At 40.4% G+C, this 20470-nt stretch overlaps 2 protein-coding genes across 3 annotated transcripts in view; one reads left to right on the forward strand and one right to left on the reverse strand.

Annotated features, from left to right (window-relative positions):
* Window positions 1–3256, forward strand: part of acad9 (acyl-CoA dehydrogenase family, member 9) — a 71872-nt gene extending 68616 nt beyond the window's left edge. Inside the window, exon 18 of the mRNA XM_063068141.1 lies at window positions 474–3256. Coding sequence (XP_062924211.1) covers window positions 474–574 — 101 coding nt within the window. The 3' untranslated portion in view covers window positions 575–3256. The remainder of the gene's footprint in view (window positions 1–473) is intronic.
* The window catches only part of cfap92 (cilia and flagella associated protein 92 (putative)), a 123628-nt gene continuing 103995 nt past the window's right edge, over window positions 838–20470 (reverse strand). For both annotated transcript variants that reach the window (XM_063068140.1, XM_063068139.1), the window contains 4 exons: window positions 17716–17928; window positions 11790–11934; window positions 4878–5056; window positions 838–973 (listed from right to left, as the gene is read on the reverse strand). In XM_063068140.1, coding sequence (XP_062924210.1) covers window positions 959–973; window positions 4878–5056; window positions 11790–11934; window positions 17716–17928 — 552 coding nt within the window. In that variant the 3' untranslated portion in view covers window positions 838–958. The remainder of the gene's footprint in view (window positions 974–4877; window positions 5057–11789; window positions 11935–17715; window positions 17929–20470) is intronic.

A 20470-nucleotide genomic window follows, 5' to 3' on the forward strand; every position in this document is an offset into this window, starting at 1 on the left:
TGTACTGGATATTATTGTAGACAGTGCCACTACTTGATCTGTAAATGCTTGTCTCCCAAGTTACTCAATAGTAAATGAAAAAATTGATCGTGATAGACTATTAGAAGGGAAATTGAATATGTTAAGTTTAAAATCAAAGTCTTTTGCCAAAAGACTAGGTAGTAATGTTCTGTTCACTGAGATTTAAAGATGGCCATATTTTGAGAGAAGAGCACAGCAAATCAATTCTTAGATATGAATGATAAATCTCTATCAGGTCACCATCAATCTTCTACTTCCAGGGTAACAACATCCTAGTCTGTGCAGCCTGTCTTTGTAACTCGGGCCCCTAAGCTCAGTCAGCATCCTCAGATCTTTTCTGCATTCTTTCTAGTTTAATGCCAATATTGCCAGTTTTATCTATATCACTTTTCTTGGCTTTATCAGGTGCTGATTAATGATATTATTCCCTAATGGTTTTTTTTATTTATTAGATTCTCCTGAAAATCTTGATGACAGCATTAAGAAAATAGCACAGCAAGTGCTGGACAAGCGAGCATATATTTGCTCACACCCACTTGATCGAACTTTCTAAGAAATATTTGATCATGGTTATGGTCAAGTTGCAAATAAACTTGGATGTAACTACCTGACAATAAAACATCTGCGATTAAAAGTATGATTTACTGAATAATTAAAACTGTATTAATTCTGTACACAATTTTAATTGTACAATATAATTCAAAAGTTTTGTTCAGTAACAGATTAAAGCAATGTATTTATGATAGAGATGACCAAGCCACTTAAATATGTTCTACATTGGTTTGAACAAAAATTACAAATATTGTCAGGTGGTGAATCAGGTAACTGGGTATATGTTATCATATTATCTTAGAATGATTATATTGCTATATTGTTGTCTTGAGAATGATGAGTCTTTAGCATATCCTTAGTAGGCTTTCAGACATTGACGATGTGACTACTTCAGTACATGCTGAGGAAAAATGCACAAAAATAGCTTTAATTTGAGATCAAAACTAACCTATGATATTGTTTTCATTATAGGCTTCAGAATGATTAAAGTCCTGGGATTGGAGAGGTAGCTATTTGTACAATGACATCATGAACTTTAATATAGTACACTGAAGCAATTCTTAAAAATACAGAACATTTGTGAGAGAATATTGTCACTGTTAGTTTGTTGCACATTTATGGCAGATTCTGGTTAGCTTCAGGGAATTTTTAATGATTATTCAACTAAGTGCCTAGATGTGTCCCATCAGAATTTATTCAGTCCCAAATCAGAACAGATGAATATTCTTCCATAGAAGGTACCTGTGTGCAGATAGTTGTCCAGAACCTCTCACAATTAAGAGTGCAATGTAGCCAGTTGAGCCAAAGTTATAAGCGGCCATTAGAGAAATTGGATTAGTTCACATTTATTAAGTGGTTTCATGGTTGAATCAATAATTCATTTGTTATCTAATCAATTCTGCTAAAGTACCAATAATCTAGATAAAGAAAATGATTAAGAAAATCATGTCCGAGGGCAGCAATTTACTTGTTCTATGCTGTAGCAAGGAGTTGTATTAGATGCATTTTCTATTTATGCTTATCACTTAAACCTGATGCATCTGCTTAACCTATCAATCTGGCGATTTCTATATCAAGAATGCCAACAATTATATGTGACTAGCTTTAAAATCAGATTAACTTTGAGTAAGATGAGGCCCTCTTGGTAGCATGTTTTAGTATGATACAGTATACCCGGTGCTGTTTTATATGATGGTTATTAATGTCTTCTCTTGGTTTCTCCAATTTATTGGAGACATTTTAATTTCTGTCTCAGGCATTTTGGAATTTTAATCAAAAACATTTGATGCCAGCTGAAAGTGGAGAAGTTGAGGGTAAAATGGGTGGACTGACTGGGAGTGACACTGAACTCTGCATACAAAGGTTGTAAAAGTGAGATTGTTTTCATTATTGGATAGAATATAGAGCAGAGGGGTTTTAGATAGGCTGTAGTTAGAGGAGTATGGAAGCCCTATTATGAAATTCAATGGCAAAAAAAAATGGAGTAGGTGGTCAAAGCGCACATGAAAGCAAACAATGTTATGGGAACGGCAACACTTTCCTTGGGTGAGATATTTATCTCAAAGAGGCAGTTTCTGACTGTGAACAAATTAATACTGTTAACTGAACAGTGAGGAGAATCTTTTGGTGGAAAGAAAGATGTAAAGACATATCCATTGTAGCTCTAGTTATGTTTATGCAATTGACTTAATGCATTGACTTTTTGAGATTAATAAGGTCTCCACAGATAATGATTTACTATTTCAGAAGGCTTCTCAATCTCCAAGAGCAACTTGGCAAAGTTCAAAACAAGATTCATGGTTAAATCCTACAAATAAATAGAAGTTGGTTGAAGAGCAGAAAACAGTAATTAGTTTTATACTGGGAATAATTGTGTATCTTTGGGACTGGAAAAGCAGAATAATGGCTAATGGAAAGCCAATATGATACTCATCAAAAATAAGCATGGATATAGGATGATTGAATCATCCTACTAAACTGACTTTGGGCTGAGTTTATCCTCGGTAGCCAAGAAAGAAACAGTCACGCATCTATGCATCAGGACAAAACAACTGAGCAGTATGGTGGCCCAGGTTTCAGGAACTGATCAGATTGAAAGAGGTATAAAATACTAAGCACTGACAAATTTTGTTCTGGCTGACTTTTTCTCAATTAAATATACACAAGTTCTATAAAATAAATAAAAACAATGAATGAAATAAAATCAGGGTACAGCAATAAAGTTTGGAATTATTTTTAAATAGGAATACAATATCTTAAGTGACAGTTTGAGATTGGAACACAACAGATGAGACCAGGCAAGGATACTGGGAGATCTCCACCCTTCAAGAATTACTATTAAACATTGTACTTGCATCTAGACTTCTGGTTTATCATATTCTGAACAATGTACCTCGAATAACACATGCATTGAAGTAACAAACTACTTCAAGAGAAGAGCTATATTCTGCAATTTGATTAGTCTGGATTGATGTAACAAAAATTCGAAACAAATACAGCCTTCAGCTGGTTGAGAAAATTTAATTAGAATTGTAAAATATTTACTAGAGGTCAATTTTGGGAATTCACTTGATTGTAGTTATTGCACCACTCGAATACCAATGACTGCATTCTTTAATTTCAAAGATAACTAGTATTAAATTATGGAAAAACAAGTTCAATGTATGTATTCACTTTTGAATAAATTATTGATTTTTGTGAAATACAGTGTCGAGCATTATGTTCAGTGAAATATTAGACAAGGGTTAGAATGCTTTTTTCGGAATTCAGTAGCCTAATTTACCAAGGTCAGGATTTTTTGTTCATGTCTTTGTAATGATCCTAGCACTTAAAAGAATATCCCAGGTTAATTAAGGGTTCATTACCGAGAACTGGTCGTAAAAGTCAGCACAGAAACTGGCCTTTTGGCCCGTCTTGTCCATACCAACCCATTTCAACTGGCCTAGTCCCATTGATCTGCACCCACATACCCATCCAGATCTCTCTTAAACATTGAAATTGAGCTCACATGCACCACTTCGACTGGCAGCTCATTCCACACTCTCACCACCCACAAAGTAGTTTCTTCTCATGTTCCCTTTAAACTTTTCACCTTTCACCCTTAACCCATGACCTCTAGTTGTAGTCCCACCCAAACTCAGTAGAAAAAGTCTGCTTGCAATCTTCCCTTATAACTGAGGTCCTCTAGTCCTGGCAACATCCTTGTAAATTTTCTCTGTACTCTTTCAACCTTATTTACATCATTCCTGTAGGTAGGTGACCAAAACTGCACACATTACTCCAAATTAGGCCTCACCAATATCTTTTACAACTTCAGCATAATATCCCATCTCCTGTACTGAATACTTTGATATATGAAAGCCAATGTGATTAAAGCTTTCTTACATATTTAAAGCCTTTGACCCCGTCAACCTGTGCTGCCAGTTTCAATGAATTATGGACCTGTATTCCCAGATCCCTTTGTTCTACCATTCACTGTGGAAGACCTACCCTGGTTGGTCCTACCAAAGTACAATACCTCGCACTTCACTGCATTAAATTCCTTCTCCCATTTTTTCCAGCTGGTCCAGATCCCACTGCAAGCCATGATAGTCTTCCTCACCGTCCAGTACGCCCCCAATCCTAAATTGTCATCTGCTAATTTGCTGATCAAGTTAACCACATTATCATCCTGATCATTGATATAGATGAGGAGCAACAATGAACCCAGCACCGATCCCTGCAGCACTCCACTAGTCACAGGCCTCCAGTCAGAGAAGCAAGTACCCACAAATCCAATGTCTAATCCAATTTACTACTTCGTCTTGAATGCCAAGCAATTGAACCTTCTTGACTAACCTCTCATGCAGGACCTTGTCAAATCCCTTATAAAAGTCCACGTAGACAACGTCCACTGCCTTGTCTTCATCATCTTTCCTGATAAATTCCTTGAAAAACTGGTTAGACACAACTTCCCATGTAAGATTAAATCAATTGCTGTACATTTTGTAGCATTCTATCTACATACACCTGCTTTCATTTCACTGACTAATTGCCCCTAATTAAACCTAAATATAAACTGTATCCAGTCATTAATGAATCCTATGAATTTTTTTTATTACTACTAGCTTGAAAATTGATTTAAAATTATGGGAGAATTTGTATAAGGTCAGATTTCTGTAAGGTAAATCTGTAACCCTGGGAGCCTTGGTATTTCAGAACAAACAGCAGATGAGAGAAAGAATGGGGGGGGGGGGGTGGATAAAAAGGATTTTCTGTCCAGACCCATCAAAAAAGCAAGTTCTGTAAAATATGTGGGACAGTACCTTTTGAAAAATTGCCGGCTTGAGACAGACTGTCACACAATTGTCTAACTCCAACTTAGCTTCTAGTCTGGTTGATGGTAACTTGGGGTTTGTAGTGTCTCTGTAAGGTTTAAGCTTTTTATGCCAGTCCTCATAATCTTTGTGAATGCTTTCAAGCTGTTCAGCTCTTAAAGTATCACCTAAAATATAGAAAGATTATAGCATTTTATAGTTAAAGCAAAAAAAAAATCACAATTATACAAAATATCACACTCAATGTCAGCAAGACCAAGGAAATGATTAAGGACTTTAGGAAAAGGATGTCAGGAAAACACACAACTGCCCTCATTGAGGGGGTCACATTCTTGGGTTTCAACATCTGAAAAGTTCTACCGTTGGCCCAACAATTTGATGCAGTCACGGAGAAGGCATGCCAGCTACTCTACTTTGGAGTTTGAGAAGATTTGGTACATCTTGCAAATTTCAAGAGATGTGAACTGGAGAACATTCTAACTGGGATAGAGGCTGTAGTTCCCAACCTGGGGTCCATGGACCCTTTGCTTAATTGTATTGGTCCATGGCATAAAAAAAGGTTGGGAACCCCTGCTGTAGAGGGTTGTAGATTCAGCCAACCCTATCACAGGCACAATCCTCCCTACAACAGGCACATCTTCAACAGATTGCCATCCATTGCCCGAGACCCTCACAATCCTGAACATACTGTCTTCTCATCAAGGAGGAGATACAGGATTCAAAATAATTTAGTAACAGCTTCTTCCCCTCCAGCATCAGATTTCTGAACAGTCCATAAACACTACCTTGCTTATTTTATAATTTGTAGTAATTTTTTATCTTTGCACTGTACTGCTGTCACAAAACAACAAATTTCACAGATACTATTACTGCGTAATAATAAAGACCAGTTAGCTCAGCATCCCACACGGTAGTATGTTGCCTTTCTGAGCGCAATTGAGCGCTCTTTACCAATCTGGGATTCAAACAAAATTATGGAAAGGATGTAAAATAAACTATTCCATGAAATGTGAAAATAAAGCAGATATACAACCCCTGTATTTTATTACATGGATTGAGACAGACTGTTACTACGTGGCAATTCATTACTATGTGGCAGGAACATGTCATAGGGAGAATTAGAATTTTACTGACCCAAAACAGAAATACCTAATTCTTTCATTTGTTTAATGCAAATCACGATCACTTAAAAAGTGATTTGTATTAAAAATGTTTAAATATTTAGATTTGCATATTTACAAACACTTAAATAATCTAAAGACTTTAGCTAATAAAACAATGTTCCCCTAAATACATGATTTTAATCCAAATTCAACACACGTTATTGTCATTCAACTGTAAACATGTAACTGACAAAAGAAATGGCATTCATTTCTAGAGGTGTACAATGTAAGAACAGGGATGTGATGTTGAGGCTCTATAAGGCACTCATGAGACCACACTTGGAGTATCGTGTGCAGTTTTGGGCTCCTTATTTTAGAAAGGATATACTGACATTGGAGAGGGTTCAGAGAAGATTCACGAGAATGATTCCAGGAATGATGGGGGTTACTGTATGAGAAACGTCTGGCAACTCTTGGGCTGTATTCCCTGGAGTTCAGCAGAATGAGGGGGGATCTCACAGAAACATTCTGAATGTTAAAAGGCCTGAACAGATCAGATATGGCAAAGTTATTTTCTATGGGAGGGGAGTCTAGGACAAAAGGGTACAACCTCAGGATTGAAGGACGTCCATTTAGAATAGAGATGCAGAGAAATTACTTTAGTCAGAGGATGGAATTTGTTGCCATGAGTGGCTGTGTAGGCCAAATTATTGGGTGCATTTAAGGCAGAGATAAATATGTTCTTGATTAGCCAGGGCATCAAAGGGTATGGGGAGAAAGCAGGGGAGTGGGGATGACTAGAAGAATTGGATGAGCCCATGATTGAATGGTGGAGCTGACTCGATAGGCCGAATGGCCTACTTCTGCTCCTATATCTTATGGTCTTATGAAATAACGCTCCTCCAAACCAAGGTGCACAAGTCAGTACAGATAACTCTCACACATAACACAACGTAATATTACCACGAGTAAATTAACAAATAATAAGATGCATTCACCACACAAGTTAAAAAGTATAATGCTACTGGCGCTTCAGGTGTGATGAGACCTGGGTGGTGGCAGGGAGTTCAGTAGTCTTATGGCCTGGCGGAAGAAGCTGTTTCTTATCCTAACAGTTCTTGTCCTAATGCTATGGTACCTCCTGCCTGATTGAGGTAGGGGATCAAAGGGATTGTTGGACGTTAAGGAGGGATCATTGACAATACCAAGGGTCCTGCGTACGCAGTGTTCCTGATGAAAATCTCTGATGGGTGGAAGAGAGACCATGATGATCTATTCATCAGTCTTCGTAATCCTTTGCAGGGTCTTGCAGTCAGATGCCTTGCAGTTCCTGTAACCAGTCAGTGTGCAGCTGGTCTGGAGACTTGCAGTGGTTCTCCTTTAAAAACTGGTTAGAATAGGGGTGGGGGTGGTGAATGCCTCACCCGACGCAATCTCCTCAAGAAGTGAAGATGCTGCTGTGCTTTCTTGGCCAGAGATGGTGTTGAGAGACCAGGTGAGATTGTCCATTGTGTACTCCCGGAAAGTTGGTGCTGCTAATTGTCTCCACAAAAAAACCATGTATGTGCAGTGAGGAGTTTCATGAATTTCCATGAAGACCAAAATCATCTCTTTGTTTTTGTCCACATTGAGACTCAAGTTGTTGGGCTTGTCCCATTCCACCAGCATCGTCGTTGATGAGGCCAACCACTGTGGTGTCATCGGTGAAGTTGATGAGTCAGTTTGAGCTGGATCTAGCAGTGCAGTGATGTGCTGGCAGTGCAGCATGAACAGCAGTGGGCTGAACATGCAGCCTTGGGGAGCGCCAGCGCTCAGCGTGGTAGAGCTAGAGATGTTTCTGCCAACACGGACTGGCTGTGACCTTTAGTCAAGAAATCCAGTTATAGAGAGGTGTTCAGACGCAAGGAAGACAATTTATCCACCAGCCTCTAAAGGATGATCGTATTAAATACTGAGCTGAAGTCGATGAACTACATCCTGGCATATGAGGCACCAGTTACCAGATGGGACAGGGCAGATTGGAGTACAGAGGGTGTGGCATCATCAAAGGTCTGATCTGAGCGATAAGCAACTGGAAAGGGTCCAATGTAAGCAGAAAGATGGGATTTAGTGCAATCTATGACCAGTCATTCAACGCATTTTATTACTGAGGTCAGTGCCATTGTACAGTAGGCATTGAGGCTAGTTAATATCACCCTGTTGGGCACTGGGATAATGCTGGCTGCCTTGAAGCCTGAGGGGACAGTGGACTATTCCAGAGAGATGTTGAAGATGTCTGTTAGATGTCACATCAGCTGTGGCCCCCCCTTCAATTTTTTAGGTAATTGGAAGTCTTCTGTGTAAATTTGATTACATTTTGATAAATCCAAGATTGATTTTTGAATCTGTTAACATTACTTCTAAAGCACAGAACCATTCTAGTGAAGTTTGGTCAGCGACGTGGGAAATAGCTGTTTGGGCTGCACTGGTAGACTAGTGGTTAGCGCAATGCAATTGCAGCTGAGGGCATTCCAGAGTTCAGAGTTCAATTCAGGCACCATTTATAAGGAGCTTGTACACCCTCACCATGATCATGTGCGTTTCCTCCAGGTGCTCCAGTTTCCTCCCACAGTCCAAAGATGTACTGGTTAGCAGGTTAATTGGTCACTGTAAATTGTCCTGTGATTGGGGTAGGGTTAAATAGGTGGATTGCGAGGTGGTACGGCTTGTTGGGCTGGAAAGGTTGTTTCGCACTGTATCTGTAAGTTGTCGTCATGGCTATCCCTCCAGATCGAGGATGATAGTCTCCGTTCTGTTGATCTACAAATTTATGGGCTCTCAAGTGGCTTATGGGTCCAATCCTGGCTTTGAAAGTTCTTCCGCATTCAGGACAGGTAGTTCCAGATGGCAGATCGGGCTTCGGTTGCTGCCTCTCTTTCCATTTTCTTCTCTTTTCTTCTAATTCTGCACATCTGTTGGCTTCGAAAGTTGCTGTTCCTTCTCGGACAATGGTTTACCAGAGTTTCCTGTCCTTGCTATTGGTTTCCCAATTGTTGATGTTACATTTCTTCATGTTGGCTTTTAAGATGTCTTTGAATCTCATCTGTTATCCGCCTCTTTTACGTTTGTCTTCTTTAAGCTGGGAGTAGAAGATTTGTTTCGGCAGAAGTTCGTCTTTCATCCGAACAACATGACCGCTCCATCTTAGTTGGTTCTTGATGATGTAGGCTTCAATGCTTCTTGTTTTTGCTTCATTTAGCACACTGACGTTGGTTTTTCTATCTTCCCAACTGATATTTAAGATGTTTCGAAGACAGCGTTGATGGAACTTTTCAAGTGCCTTCAGATGTCGTTGGTATGTTGTCCAGGTTTCTGTTGCATACAGGAGCGTTGGGATTACCACTGCTTTGTACACTAACGTTTTGGTGTCTGTTCAGATGTCACAATCATGAAAGACTCTTGTTCGGAGGTGTCCAAAAGCTATAAGTAAATATCGGCTAGTTGGAGCAAAGTTCATAAAGTTTCCCCTTCTCCGCTTATCCTTGCACATCCCTCCAATTCAGACGGTTTGTTTTTGGTAATGTTTTGCTAATACAGGGTTTAATTTCAGCTACTGAAGCTCAATCTCTCTGTACCCATTATGCTGAAGCAAATTAAAATGAAGAAGTGCTCAGTTATCTTCATATTAGTTTCTTCACCAGATTTAATGAGGCACACAAACAAATGTAAGTTACATTGCTGTGATGAGAACAACCAAATAAAGGAAGCATAGCCTGCATGGTGTGGCTGTCGTGGGGCCAGTATTTAGTTCCCAGCATCCAGACTTCAGTTAAAAACAAAAACTAGCCAGCACCCCTGAGCGTAGTTATGCCTCATCTTTGATCAAGCATCACCTTCTCTGGGACGTCTATCAGCTGGGGCCATGGCGCTCACATTTAGTCTTTTACTCTGCATCCACCAACATGGTTACTGTACCTCCTCCCTGATGGCAGTAATGAGGAGAGAGCATGTCCTGGATGGTGAGAGTACCCAATGATGGACACCACCTTCTCGAAACTGCATGGTTAGCACACGAGGGTGTACACAGCCTGGATTAAACATGATCCAATACATTGAATAGATTGTTTATGATCTCATTGTAGAGCGGATAAAGGGCGTACTCGTGCTGTCATAACCAATGGAAAATGCAGCTCTCTTTGTTATCAGAGTGCTGATCTCCAACGCCATTGTTATAACTGAGCAGCCCACTGAAAACAAGGCTGTAAACTTTAACTTATACGGCAAACGGAATGACCTCTTACCTTCCCAAAGTGCCTTACACCCAATGAACTGAGTGAATTGTGCTCACATGCCTGTCCAGTATCCTCCATCTACAAACTTAGCAGCAGTAACACATTTTAATAAATGGATCAGTAACTCCACCAGAGGGTTGTGTTTCACTCAGGTTATACCCTCAGACTATTTCAAGCTACGAGGGGTGATTGATAAGTTTGTGGCCTAAGGTAGAAGGAGTCAATATTAGAAAACCTAGCACATTTATTTTTCCTACATTTACACGCTTAATCCAGCAGTCGTGGAGCATACGGATCCCTTCTTTGTAGAAGTTGGTGTCTTAGACCTCCAGAAAGTGGTCCACCGCCAGGGTGATTGATAAGTTTGTGGCCTAAGGTAGAAGGATATGAGTTACTAACTTCAAACTTTCTGCGTTTTCACTCAAAGGGTTGATCTGCATGTGCGTGTAACAACAGCTGTATAACTCATCTCCTTCTACCTTAGGCCACAAACTTATCAATCACCCCTGCTGTGGACCACTTCTACAACAAAGGGATCTGTATGCTCCACAACCGCTGGACTGAGTGTGTACATGTAGGAGGGGACTATGTTGAAAAATAAATGTGCTAGGTTTTCTAAAATTGACTCCTACCTTAGACCACAAACTTATCAATCACCCCTTGTATTAAAGGTCATTTTTGCTACTTTTTTTGTGAGAAATCATAGACAAGTCTTATAGTTTAAAAGGTACGTGAGCTCTTTAAGATTTTGCAAGTATTTAGCAGGGGATATACATCCTGTGGCCACTTTATTAAGTACCTCCTGTATCTAATAAAGTGGCCACTGAGTGAATATTCGTGGTCATCTGCTGCTGTAGCCCATCCGCTTCAGGGTTTGATGTGTCGTGCATTCAGAAGTGCTCTTCTGCACACTACTGTTGCAACGCGTAGTATTTGAGTTACAGTCACCTTCCTGTCAGCTTGAAGCAGTCTGGCCATCCTTCTCTGATTTTTTTCTTCTTAACATGGCATTTTTGTCCACAGAAATGCTGCTTACTTGATTTTTTTTTTAATCGCACCATTCCTGTAAACTCTAGAGATGGTTGTGACTGAAAATCTCAGGAGATGAACAGCTTCTGAGATACTCAAACCACCCTGTCTGGCACCAACAATCATTTTACGGTCAATGTCACTTAGATCGTATTTCATCCTCATTCAGATGTTTGGTCTGAACAACAAATGAACCTCTTGACCAGGGCTGCAGGCTTTTATGCATTGAGTAGCTGCCACATGATTGACGGATAAGTTATTTTCATTAACGAGCAGGTGTACACATACACTGGCCACAGTGTGTAGAAACTGACTATCTTGGAATAGTTCAGGATAAAAGCACAACTTTAAATCAGAACCCGATTTAGAAAAGTTGGTGAGCAGGTGTGCTAGACTATAACATGAAACATTCCTTTAATTCTCACTGTTTGATAGATATTCTGTTTTGAACTTACAAGGTCTTTAGTAATAATTTGACTGATCAACCAAACACATACCGGCCAAGTGAATGCTGACTGGCACTGGAGCAGCTTGTACTTTCTTGTACAATTCAAAATCCTTATGCCTTTCACTCCATTTCCATCTATCTCGACTCTTGAGCAATGGTTTTAGGTTCTCATTTAGAACGTTTTCCTTCCAAGGCTGAAAGAAAAATTGGAGAGTTTGCTGCATGTCCTTCAAAAAGTCATCCGTGAAAGAACCTATGAACAAATCAACTCCATAGGCCTTGTCCTACATCTCTACCTGAATTGAAGGCCAATCTGGACCTTCCGCCAGACTGGAAGCCCAACGGTTGTGCTAAGTATGTCCTCATTAATACACAGTAAAATCAGTGACCCAAGGGCACCTACTGGCCGCTACAATGCAGTTCATTCAGAGTTCCACTGCTTCAGACACCATAGCCAGAGCATACAGGATGAATTTAAGCAGCAATACTATTGGAGGGGAAGGAGAGTATTCCTGGATCAGTGTAAGGACGCATTCCGCAATCCCTACGACAGATATGTTGGACTCTACTGCTGCAGAGTGTGAAAAGTCAGCATGAGTTGCAAAGTTTAATACTGAAACGAGGGCCAACTCAAACAAAAGCCGCCTTCAATAAAAAGGTGCACTGTTGATTCAGCAGGAGTCCAAATGCCAGTCAAATTCTACAGGACAGTTACAGTGTTGAGCACGTCACTGCTGTGTTCACTCAATACCCATAATAAACATCAGTTAATACGATAACTGCAGTTAATGAGAGACACGTAAACTGACTCAGAGCCGCATCCACAGTCTCTTTTCTGCAGCATTAATCACTGATTACTGAAATAAAGGAATGCAGGTGACCCGTTGAGGAAATTAAGTTCTGTTTTTCCTAAAATCGCCACGATAGCATAGAGGTCAGTGTGTCACTATTACAGGTCAGGAGATCAATTTCGACATCATCTGCAAGGAGTCTGTATGTCCTCTCCGTGGAATGAGAGAGTTAACTCCAGGGGCTCAAATTTCATCTCACAGTCCAAATGTGTACCAGTTGAGAGGTTAATTGGTCATTGTAAATTGTCCTGTGATTAGGCTAGGCTTAAATTGGGGGTTGCTGGGCAGCGTGGCTCGAAGCAGTGGAAGGACCTATTCCATGCTTATGACTGGTGTTAGAAGTGTTAAAATTCCTTGTGGTGAACAATCTAATTGCTGTTGTCATGATATAATGTATTATAATAATGCTTATCCTTTCTGACATTAGTAATATTCCCACATGATTTACAGCCAGCATACGATGACAACAAGGTAGCTTTAAATTAGGGTCACCAAATAATTAAAGTGTTGTTTTTGGAGACCATGTGGCCTTTTGTACCATTCCTGGCTTCCAACGACAGCTATCACTAATGTCTGGGTCATCAGTATTTTCTCATTTCTTTGTAGTTTACTTTGAATGACTTGGATATAACCAGCAAGTTATCCAAAACGCTGTACTATCATAAACCTGTTTGAAAAATGTCTTCCAGCTCACTCACTTCTCTGACACTAATGAACCACAGAACCATAGAAACTACAGCACAGAAACAGGCCTTTTGGCCCTTCTTGGCTGTGCCGAACCATTTTCTGCCTAGTCCCACTGACCTGCACACGGACCATATTCCTCCATACACCTCCCATCCATGTATCTGTCCAATTTATTCTTAAATGTTAAAAAAGAACCCACATTTACCACCTTGTCTGGCAGCTCATTCCATACTCCCACCACTCTCTGTATGAAGAAGCCCCCTTGTAATGTTCCCTTTAAACTTTCCCCCCTCACCCTTAACCCATGTCCTGTGGTTTTTTTCTCCCCTTGCCTCAGTGGAAAAAGCCTGCTTGCATTCACTCTATCAATACCCATCATAATTTTATATACCTCTATCAAATCTCCCCTCATTCTTCTTCGCTCCAGGGAATAAAGTCCTAACCTATTCAACCTTTCTCTGTAACTGAGTTTCTCAAGTCCTGGCAACATCCTTGTAAACCTTCTCTGCACTCTTTCAACCTTATTTATATCCTTCCTGTAATTTGGTGACCAAAACTGAACACAATACTCCAGATTCGGCCTCACCAATGCCTTATACAACCTCATCAAAACATTCCAGCTCTTATACTCAATACTTTGATTAATAAAGGCCAATGAACTAAAAGCTCTCTTTACGACCCTATCTACCTGTGACGCCACTTTTAGGGAATTTTGTATCTGTATTCCCAGATCCCTCTGTTCCACTGCACTCCTCAGTGCCTTACCATTAACCCTGTATGTTCTACCTTGGTTTGTCCTTCCAACATGCAATACCTCACACTTGTCTGTATTAAACTCCATCTGCCATTTTTCAGCCCATTTTTCCAGCTGGTCCAAGTCCCTCTGCAGGCTCTGAAAACCTTCCTCACTGTCTACTACACCTCCAATCTTTGTATCATCAGCAAACTTGCTGATCCAATTTACCACATTATCATCCAGATCATTGATATAGATGACAAATAACAATGGGCCCAGCACTGATCCCTGTGGCACACAACTAGTCACAGGCCTCCACTCAGAGAAGCAATTCTCTACCACCACTCTTTGGCTTCCTCCATTGAGCCAATGTCTATAATCCAATTTACCACCTCTCCATGTATACCTAGCGACTGAATTTTCCTAACTAACCTCCCATGCGGGACCCTGTCAAAGGCCTTACTGAAGTCCAAGTAGACAATATCCACTGCCTTCCCTTCATCCACTTTCCTGGTAACCTCCTCGAAAAACTCCAATAGATTGGTCAAACATGACCTACCACGCACAAAGCCATGTTGACTCTCCCTAATAAGTCCGTCTATCCAAATGCTTGTAGATTCTGTCTGTTAGTACTCCCTCCAATAACTTACCTACTACCGACGTTAAACTTACTGGCCTATAATTTCCCGGATTACTTTTCGATCCTTTTTTAAACAACGGAACAACATGAGCCACTCTCCAATCCTCCGGCACCTCACCTGTAGACAGCGACATTTTAAATATTTCTGCCAGGGCCCCTGCAATTTCAACACCTGTCTCCTTCAAGGTCCGAGGGAACACCCTGTCAGGTCCCGGGAATTTGTCCACTTTAATTTTCCTCAAGACAGCAAGGACCTCCTCCTTTTCGATCTGTAGAGTTTCCATGATCTCACTACTTGTTTCCCTTAATTTCATAGACTTCATGCCAGTTTCCTTAGTAAATACAGACGCAAAAAACCTATTTAAGATCTCCCCCATTTCCTTTAGTTCCGCACATAGCCGACCACTCTGATCTTCAAGAGGACCAATTTTATCCCTTACAATCCTTTTGCTCTTAATATACCTGTAAAAGCTCTTTGGATTATCCTTCACTTTGACTGCCAAGGCAACCTCATGTCTTCTTTTAGCCCTCCTGATTTCTTTCTTAAGTATTTTCTTGCACTTCTTATACTCCTCAAGCACCTTATTTACTCCCTGTTTCCTATACATGTCATACAACTCCCTCTTCTTCTTTATCAGAGTTGCAATATCCCTTGAGAACCAAGGTTCCTTATTCCTATTCACTTTGCCTTTAATCCTGACAGGAACATACAAATTCTGCACTCTCAAAATTTCTCCTTGGAAGGCTTCCCACCTACCGATCACATCCTTGCCAGAGAACAACCTGTCTCAATCCACGCTTTTTAGATCCTTTCTCATTTCTTCAAATTTGGCCTTCTTCCAGTTCAGAACCTCAACCCTAGGACCAGATCTATCCTTGTCCATGATCAAGTTGAAACTAATGATGTTATGATCACTGGAACCAAAGTACTCCCCTACACAGACTTCTGTCACTTGTCCTAACTCGTTTCCTAACAGGAGATCCAATATTGCATCCCCTCTCCTGATGAAGGGTCTCGGCCTGAAACGTCGACTGCACCTCTTCCTACAGATGCTGCCTGGCCTGCTGCGTTCATCAGCAACTTTGATGTGTGTTGCTTGAATTTCCAGCATCTGCAGAATTCCTGTTGTTTGCATCCCCTCTAGTTGGTCCCTCTATATATTGATTTAGAAAACTTTCCTGAACACATTTTACAAACTCTAAACCATCTAGACCCCTAACAGTACGGGAGACCCAATCAATATATGGAAAATTAAAATCCCCTACCACCACAACTTTATGTTTCCTGCAGCTGCCTGCTATCTCTCTGCAGATTTGCTCTTCCAATTCTCATTGACTATTGGGTGGTCTGTAATACAATCCCACTAATGTGGCCATACCTTTCCTGTTTCTCAGCTCCACCCATAAGGATTCAGTAGACAAGCCCTCTAATCTGTCCTGCCTGAGCACTGCTGTAATATTTTCCCTAACAAGCAATGCTACTCCCCCACCTTTCATTCCTCTGCCTTGATCACATCTGTAACATCGGAACCCTGGAATATTAAGCTGCCAGTCCTGCCCCTCCTGTAGCCAAGTTTCACTAATTGCTATAACGTCATAATTCCACATGTCAATCCACGCCCTCAACTCATCCGCCTTCCCCGCAATACTCCTAGCATTGAAATATATACACGTCAGAAGATTTTTACCACCACTCACAACCTTTCTATTAGTGGATTTGCTTGAACTTTTAACATCATTTATTTTCACCCCAGCCCCACTGTCAGCTCTGGCACTCTGGTTCCCATCCCCCTGCAAATCTAGTTTATGCTGACTCTATTCAGCCATTTACCAATTAAGAGAACATTTCCAAGATCTTATTCTCTCAAACGTCTTCACAATGTTGAGTATTTCTTAGAACTCTCAGAAACACTGAATATATTTATATTTTATAATCTTATACTTGTGATTTCACTTTCACATCCCTGGTGTCACAGAAATTCTGTTCAATCTTTATCATGATTTAAACATGACAGCATATTGTCTGAGCTTCACTGCATCTATGTCATGTTAATACCATTTACCCTTTCCCCCTAGAAGCACAGAACCCACAGCAAGCAAGGAGACTGCTTACATGTCTGCTGATTCTGTCTGCTCTTTGAAAATGTTCTCCAAATTACCCATACCCCTGTGGTTTCCCCCTCCTGCAGAACTTTACTTTTCAATTATACACCAATCTCCTCTTGAAGGTAATTGCTGAATCTGGATCCTTGCTTTTAATAATCTGTTTACCGACACTCTTCCTTTGCTCCATTGAGAACAAATCCTGAAAGTGTTTTATTCTCTGATCCACCTCCCAGCTGCACTCTATACTTACTACTCATTGTTAAAAGCCTTTAGCAGAAAACAATGTGTGCAATGTAATTAATTACACTGCATAAACAAAAAGTAAAGCTGGAATGAATGCAACCAGGCTGGCTTTTCTGATAAATTTAATTAAATACCTTTTGATATCTGTGAGTAGAAATTAATTGCATCTCACGGATCTCTACCTATCTGCCAAACCTTTCATATCCAAAAACAACCCCATAAATTTTGCACAATTCCCCCATGGCCATCAATTTCATATTGTTGCTGTAATTTAATTACACAAATTATTTGTGCATAGTTGGTGCGATTCCAGCAAGAATTATTACAACATATCACTAAAATTATTTTCCTATACAGAGTAAAATGAAATCACTCTTACTCTTTTCAAAATATATTTCACATCACGATAACTTTTGCAGTTGGCCAAATGTTCTTCAATAATTCTTCAAAGGAAGTCATATAATCAATGGGGAAATAACTACAAACTTGATAAATTTCAAAGGTTCCTTTCCAATTCAGTAAATGTTATTCTGTTTATGAAAGCTAAATGTTTAACAGATGATTTTGCTTTTCTATGCACTTACTACCTAAGTACTGTAATAATCAATTTTGAGATGATGAAGTACTGTATGTCTTATAAATGTTGATGTCTTCAGCAAACCATTTGAGTTCTAAAAACCAAGTTACTGAAATATTCAAATATCAGTTATACCTTTTTAAGTTCGTCTACCCGGGCTTCATCGGGTTTTTTTGGATGTTCATTTGCCTCCTGGCTACTTTTGAACCCCGAAAACCGGAATCCATCAAAGGTTAGCCAAGCCTCCTTCGATATTTTCTTTATTCTCTTTTCCTCATTGGCAATGTCCACAGGAGCCACTGTTCCCCATAAGAATGTCTGACTGTATGTGAATCTCTGCTTTGGCCTCTGCCAAGAAATAGCAAATAGAAACGTACCGTAAACAGTTTGCCATTTGCAATATCAGAATCACTGGTACATGTCAGAATCAGAATCAGGTTTATTATCACCAGCACGTGTCATGAAATTTGTTAACTTAGCAGCAGCAGCTCAACGCAATACATAATACAGGAGAAAATAAACAAATAAATAAATTCCAGTATATGTATATTGAATAGATCAAAAATTGTGCAAAACAGAATATATATTACAAATGTGAGGAGATTTTGAATGTGAGGTTCAATATCCATTTATAACAATGAACCCATAAGGGGAAGAAGTTGTTCCTGAATTGCTGAGTGTATGCCTTTAGGCACTGGACTAGCAACCTGAAGGTCGTGAGTTCGAGCCCCAGCCGAGGCAACATGTGTTGTGTCCTTGAGCAAGGCACTTAATCACACATTGCTCTGCGACGACACTGGTGCCAAGCTGTATGGGTCCTAATGCCCTTCCCTTGGACAACATCGGTGTCGTGGAGAGGGGAGACTTGCAGCATGGGCAACTGCTGGTCTTCCATACAACCTTGCCCAGGCCTGCGCCCTGGAGAGTGAAGACTTTCCAGGCGCAGATCCATGGTCTCGCAAGACTAACGAATGCCTTAAAAAATGCCTTCAGGCTTCTGTACCTCCTTCCTGACGGCAACAGTGAGAAAAGGGCATGTCCAACGTGCTGGGGGTCCTTAATAGTAGTTGCTGCCTTTCTGAGACACCACTCCTTGAAGATGTCCTGGGTATTTTGTAGGCTAGTACCCAAGATGGAGCCGACTAAATTTACAACCCTCTGCAGCTTCTTTCGGTCCTGTGCAGTAGCCCCTCCCCCCCATACCAGACAGTGATGCAGCCAGTCAGAATGCTCTCCACGATACACAGCTTAAAATATGAGGTTAAATTGTATGGAACTTTTAAACACAACTTTGAACTGTGATTTAACATCTGGACTGGAATGTAAGTTTGCAAAATTAAAGGGTGAATGCAAATTCAGGATCATAATTCTAACAAATAAATCTTGAGGGACATGTTCCCATCTCCTGTTACTTGTACACAGAAAATCGGGGCAATACTGTGACAAAAATCATCTCATTAGTTGCTTCTCATCCCATCAACTTTAACTTTGTCAATGTTATTGGCGATGTTACTTCATCTGTCAGCAAAGTGGTGGCAAAGTGGTGAGCATAATTATGAAGGATAATGAGCAGACAGGAAAATTACATCTTTGGCATAAAATCTTCCAATGCCAGCTGATTTTCTCAGCCCAAGCTCTGAAGCATGAACGTGGATGACACAGTTAAAGTTCCTTCTCACCACAACAACATTAGGTTGAGGATTTCAGTGCATGCCTGATGGAACATTTGCTGGCCGGTACTGTAGTGGCATTCACACCAGACTTCGAGGCGAGCGGCCACGGGTTCGAATCTGGCTGGCTCCTTGCATGCCGTGCTGGGTTGAGTGTAGGGCTAGCAACTCGGCCTCATTTTAAAAAAAAAGACAAATGCTAAAGAAACAGCAAGGTTGTTGCCTGAAGCAACACAAAGCGTGGAGAGAAACAACATCTAGTGGAACATGGCAATGCACAAGCTACTGTCAATGAACCACCGGTCCTCCACAGGTGCGCTATGGGGAAATAGAGAAATCATGGGAAATCAGTGCAATTGCTGAGAACTTAAAGCATTTATAAATCAGACTTGCAGTCAAATGTGCTGAAGTTTTTATTCATTTATTTAGAAATTCTGTACGGAACAGGTCCTTGTTATGCTTTATTGCTTTGATTCTAAATGAGTATTTTTTGAAGTCTAATTATATGTTTAGCAATTTAACAGGCCCGATAAAACTGATTTTATGTATTCACTTTTTTAACATGTGTTGCAACATGTTTAAAAGCTGATGTTTGATTATATCAGCATTATTTAGTATTTTTGCAAAAGATTTATTTGTAACATCAATGCTTTTTCAGAGGAAAATAAGTTGTCCTCTCTCCTTCTGGGTTTGGTGTATCTGTAATTAGATGCTTGAACTGACAGATTCAAGTTCAACTTTAATTATTGGCATTCAACTGTGTACACATGTATACCGCCAAATGAAACAAAATTCCTGCGGGCCAAGGTGCACAACACGGTACAAATAACTCACAAGTGATAGTACACAAGTAATAAGGTCACACACACACACACACACACACACACACAAAATGCTGGAGGAACTCAGCAGGTCAGGCAGCATCTATGGAGGTGAATGGAGTCGACGTTTTGGGCCGAGACCCTTCATCAGGACTAAGGTGTCATAATAAGGTGCATTTACGACACAAGTTAAAAGGTAAGCGGTATACTGGTGCTTCATATGTGATGATATCTGGGCGGTGGCTGGGAGTTCCTAACAGCTCTTGTCCTAACGCTATGGTACTCCAGTCTGATGGTAGGGGATGAAAGAAATTGTTGGACAGGTGGGAGGGATCATAGACAAGGCCCCGTGCGTGCTGCGCTTCTGATAAACATCTCGAATGGGTGGGAAGGAGACCC

The sequence above is a fragment of the Mobula hypostoma genome, chromosome 15, assembly GCF_963921235.1.
Source record: "Mobula hypostoma chromosome 15, sMobHyp1.1, whole genome shotgun sequence".
NCBI lineage: Eukaryota > Metazoa > Chordata > Chondrichthyes > Myliobatiformes > Myliobatidae > Mobula > Mobula hypostoma.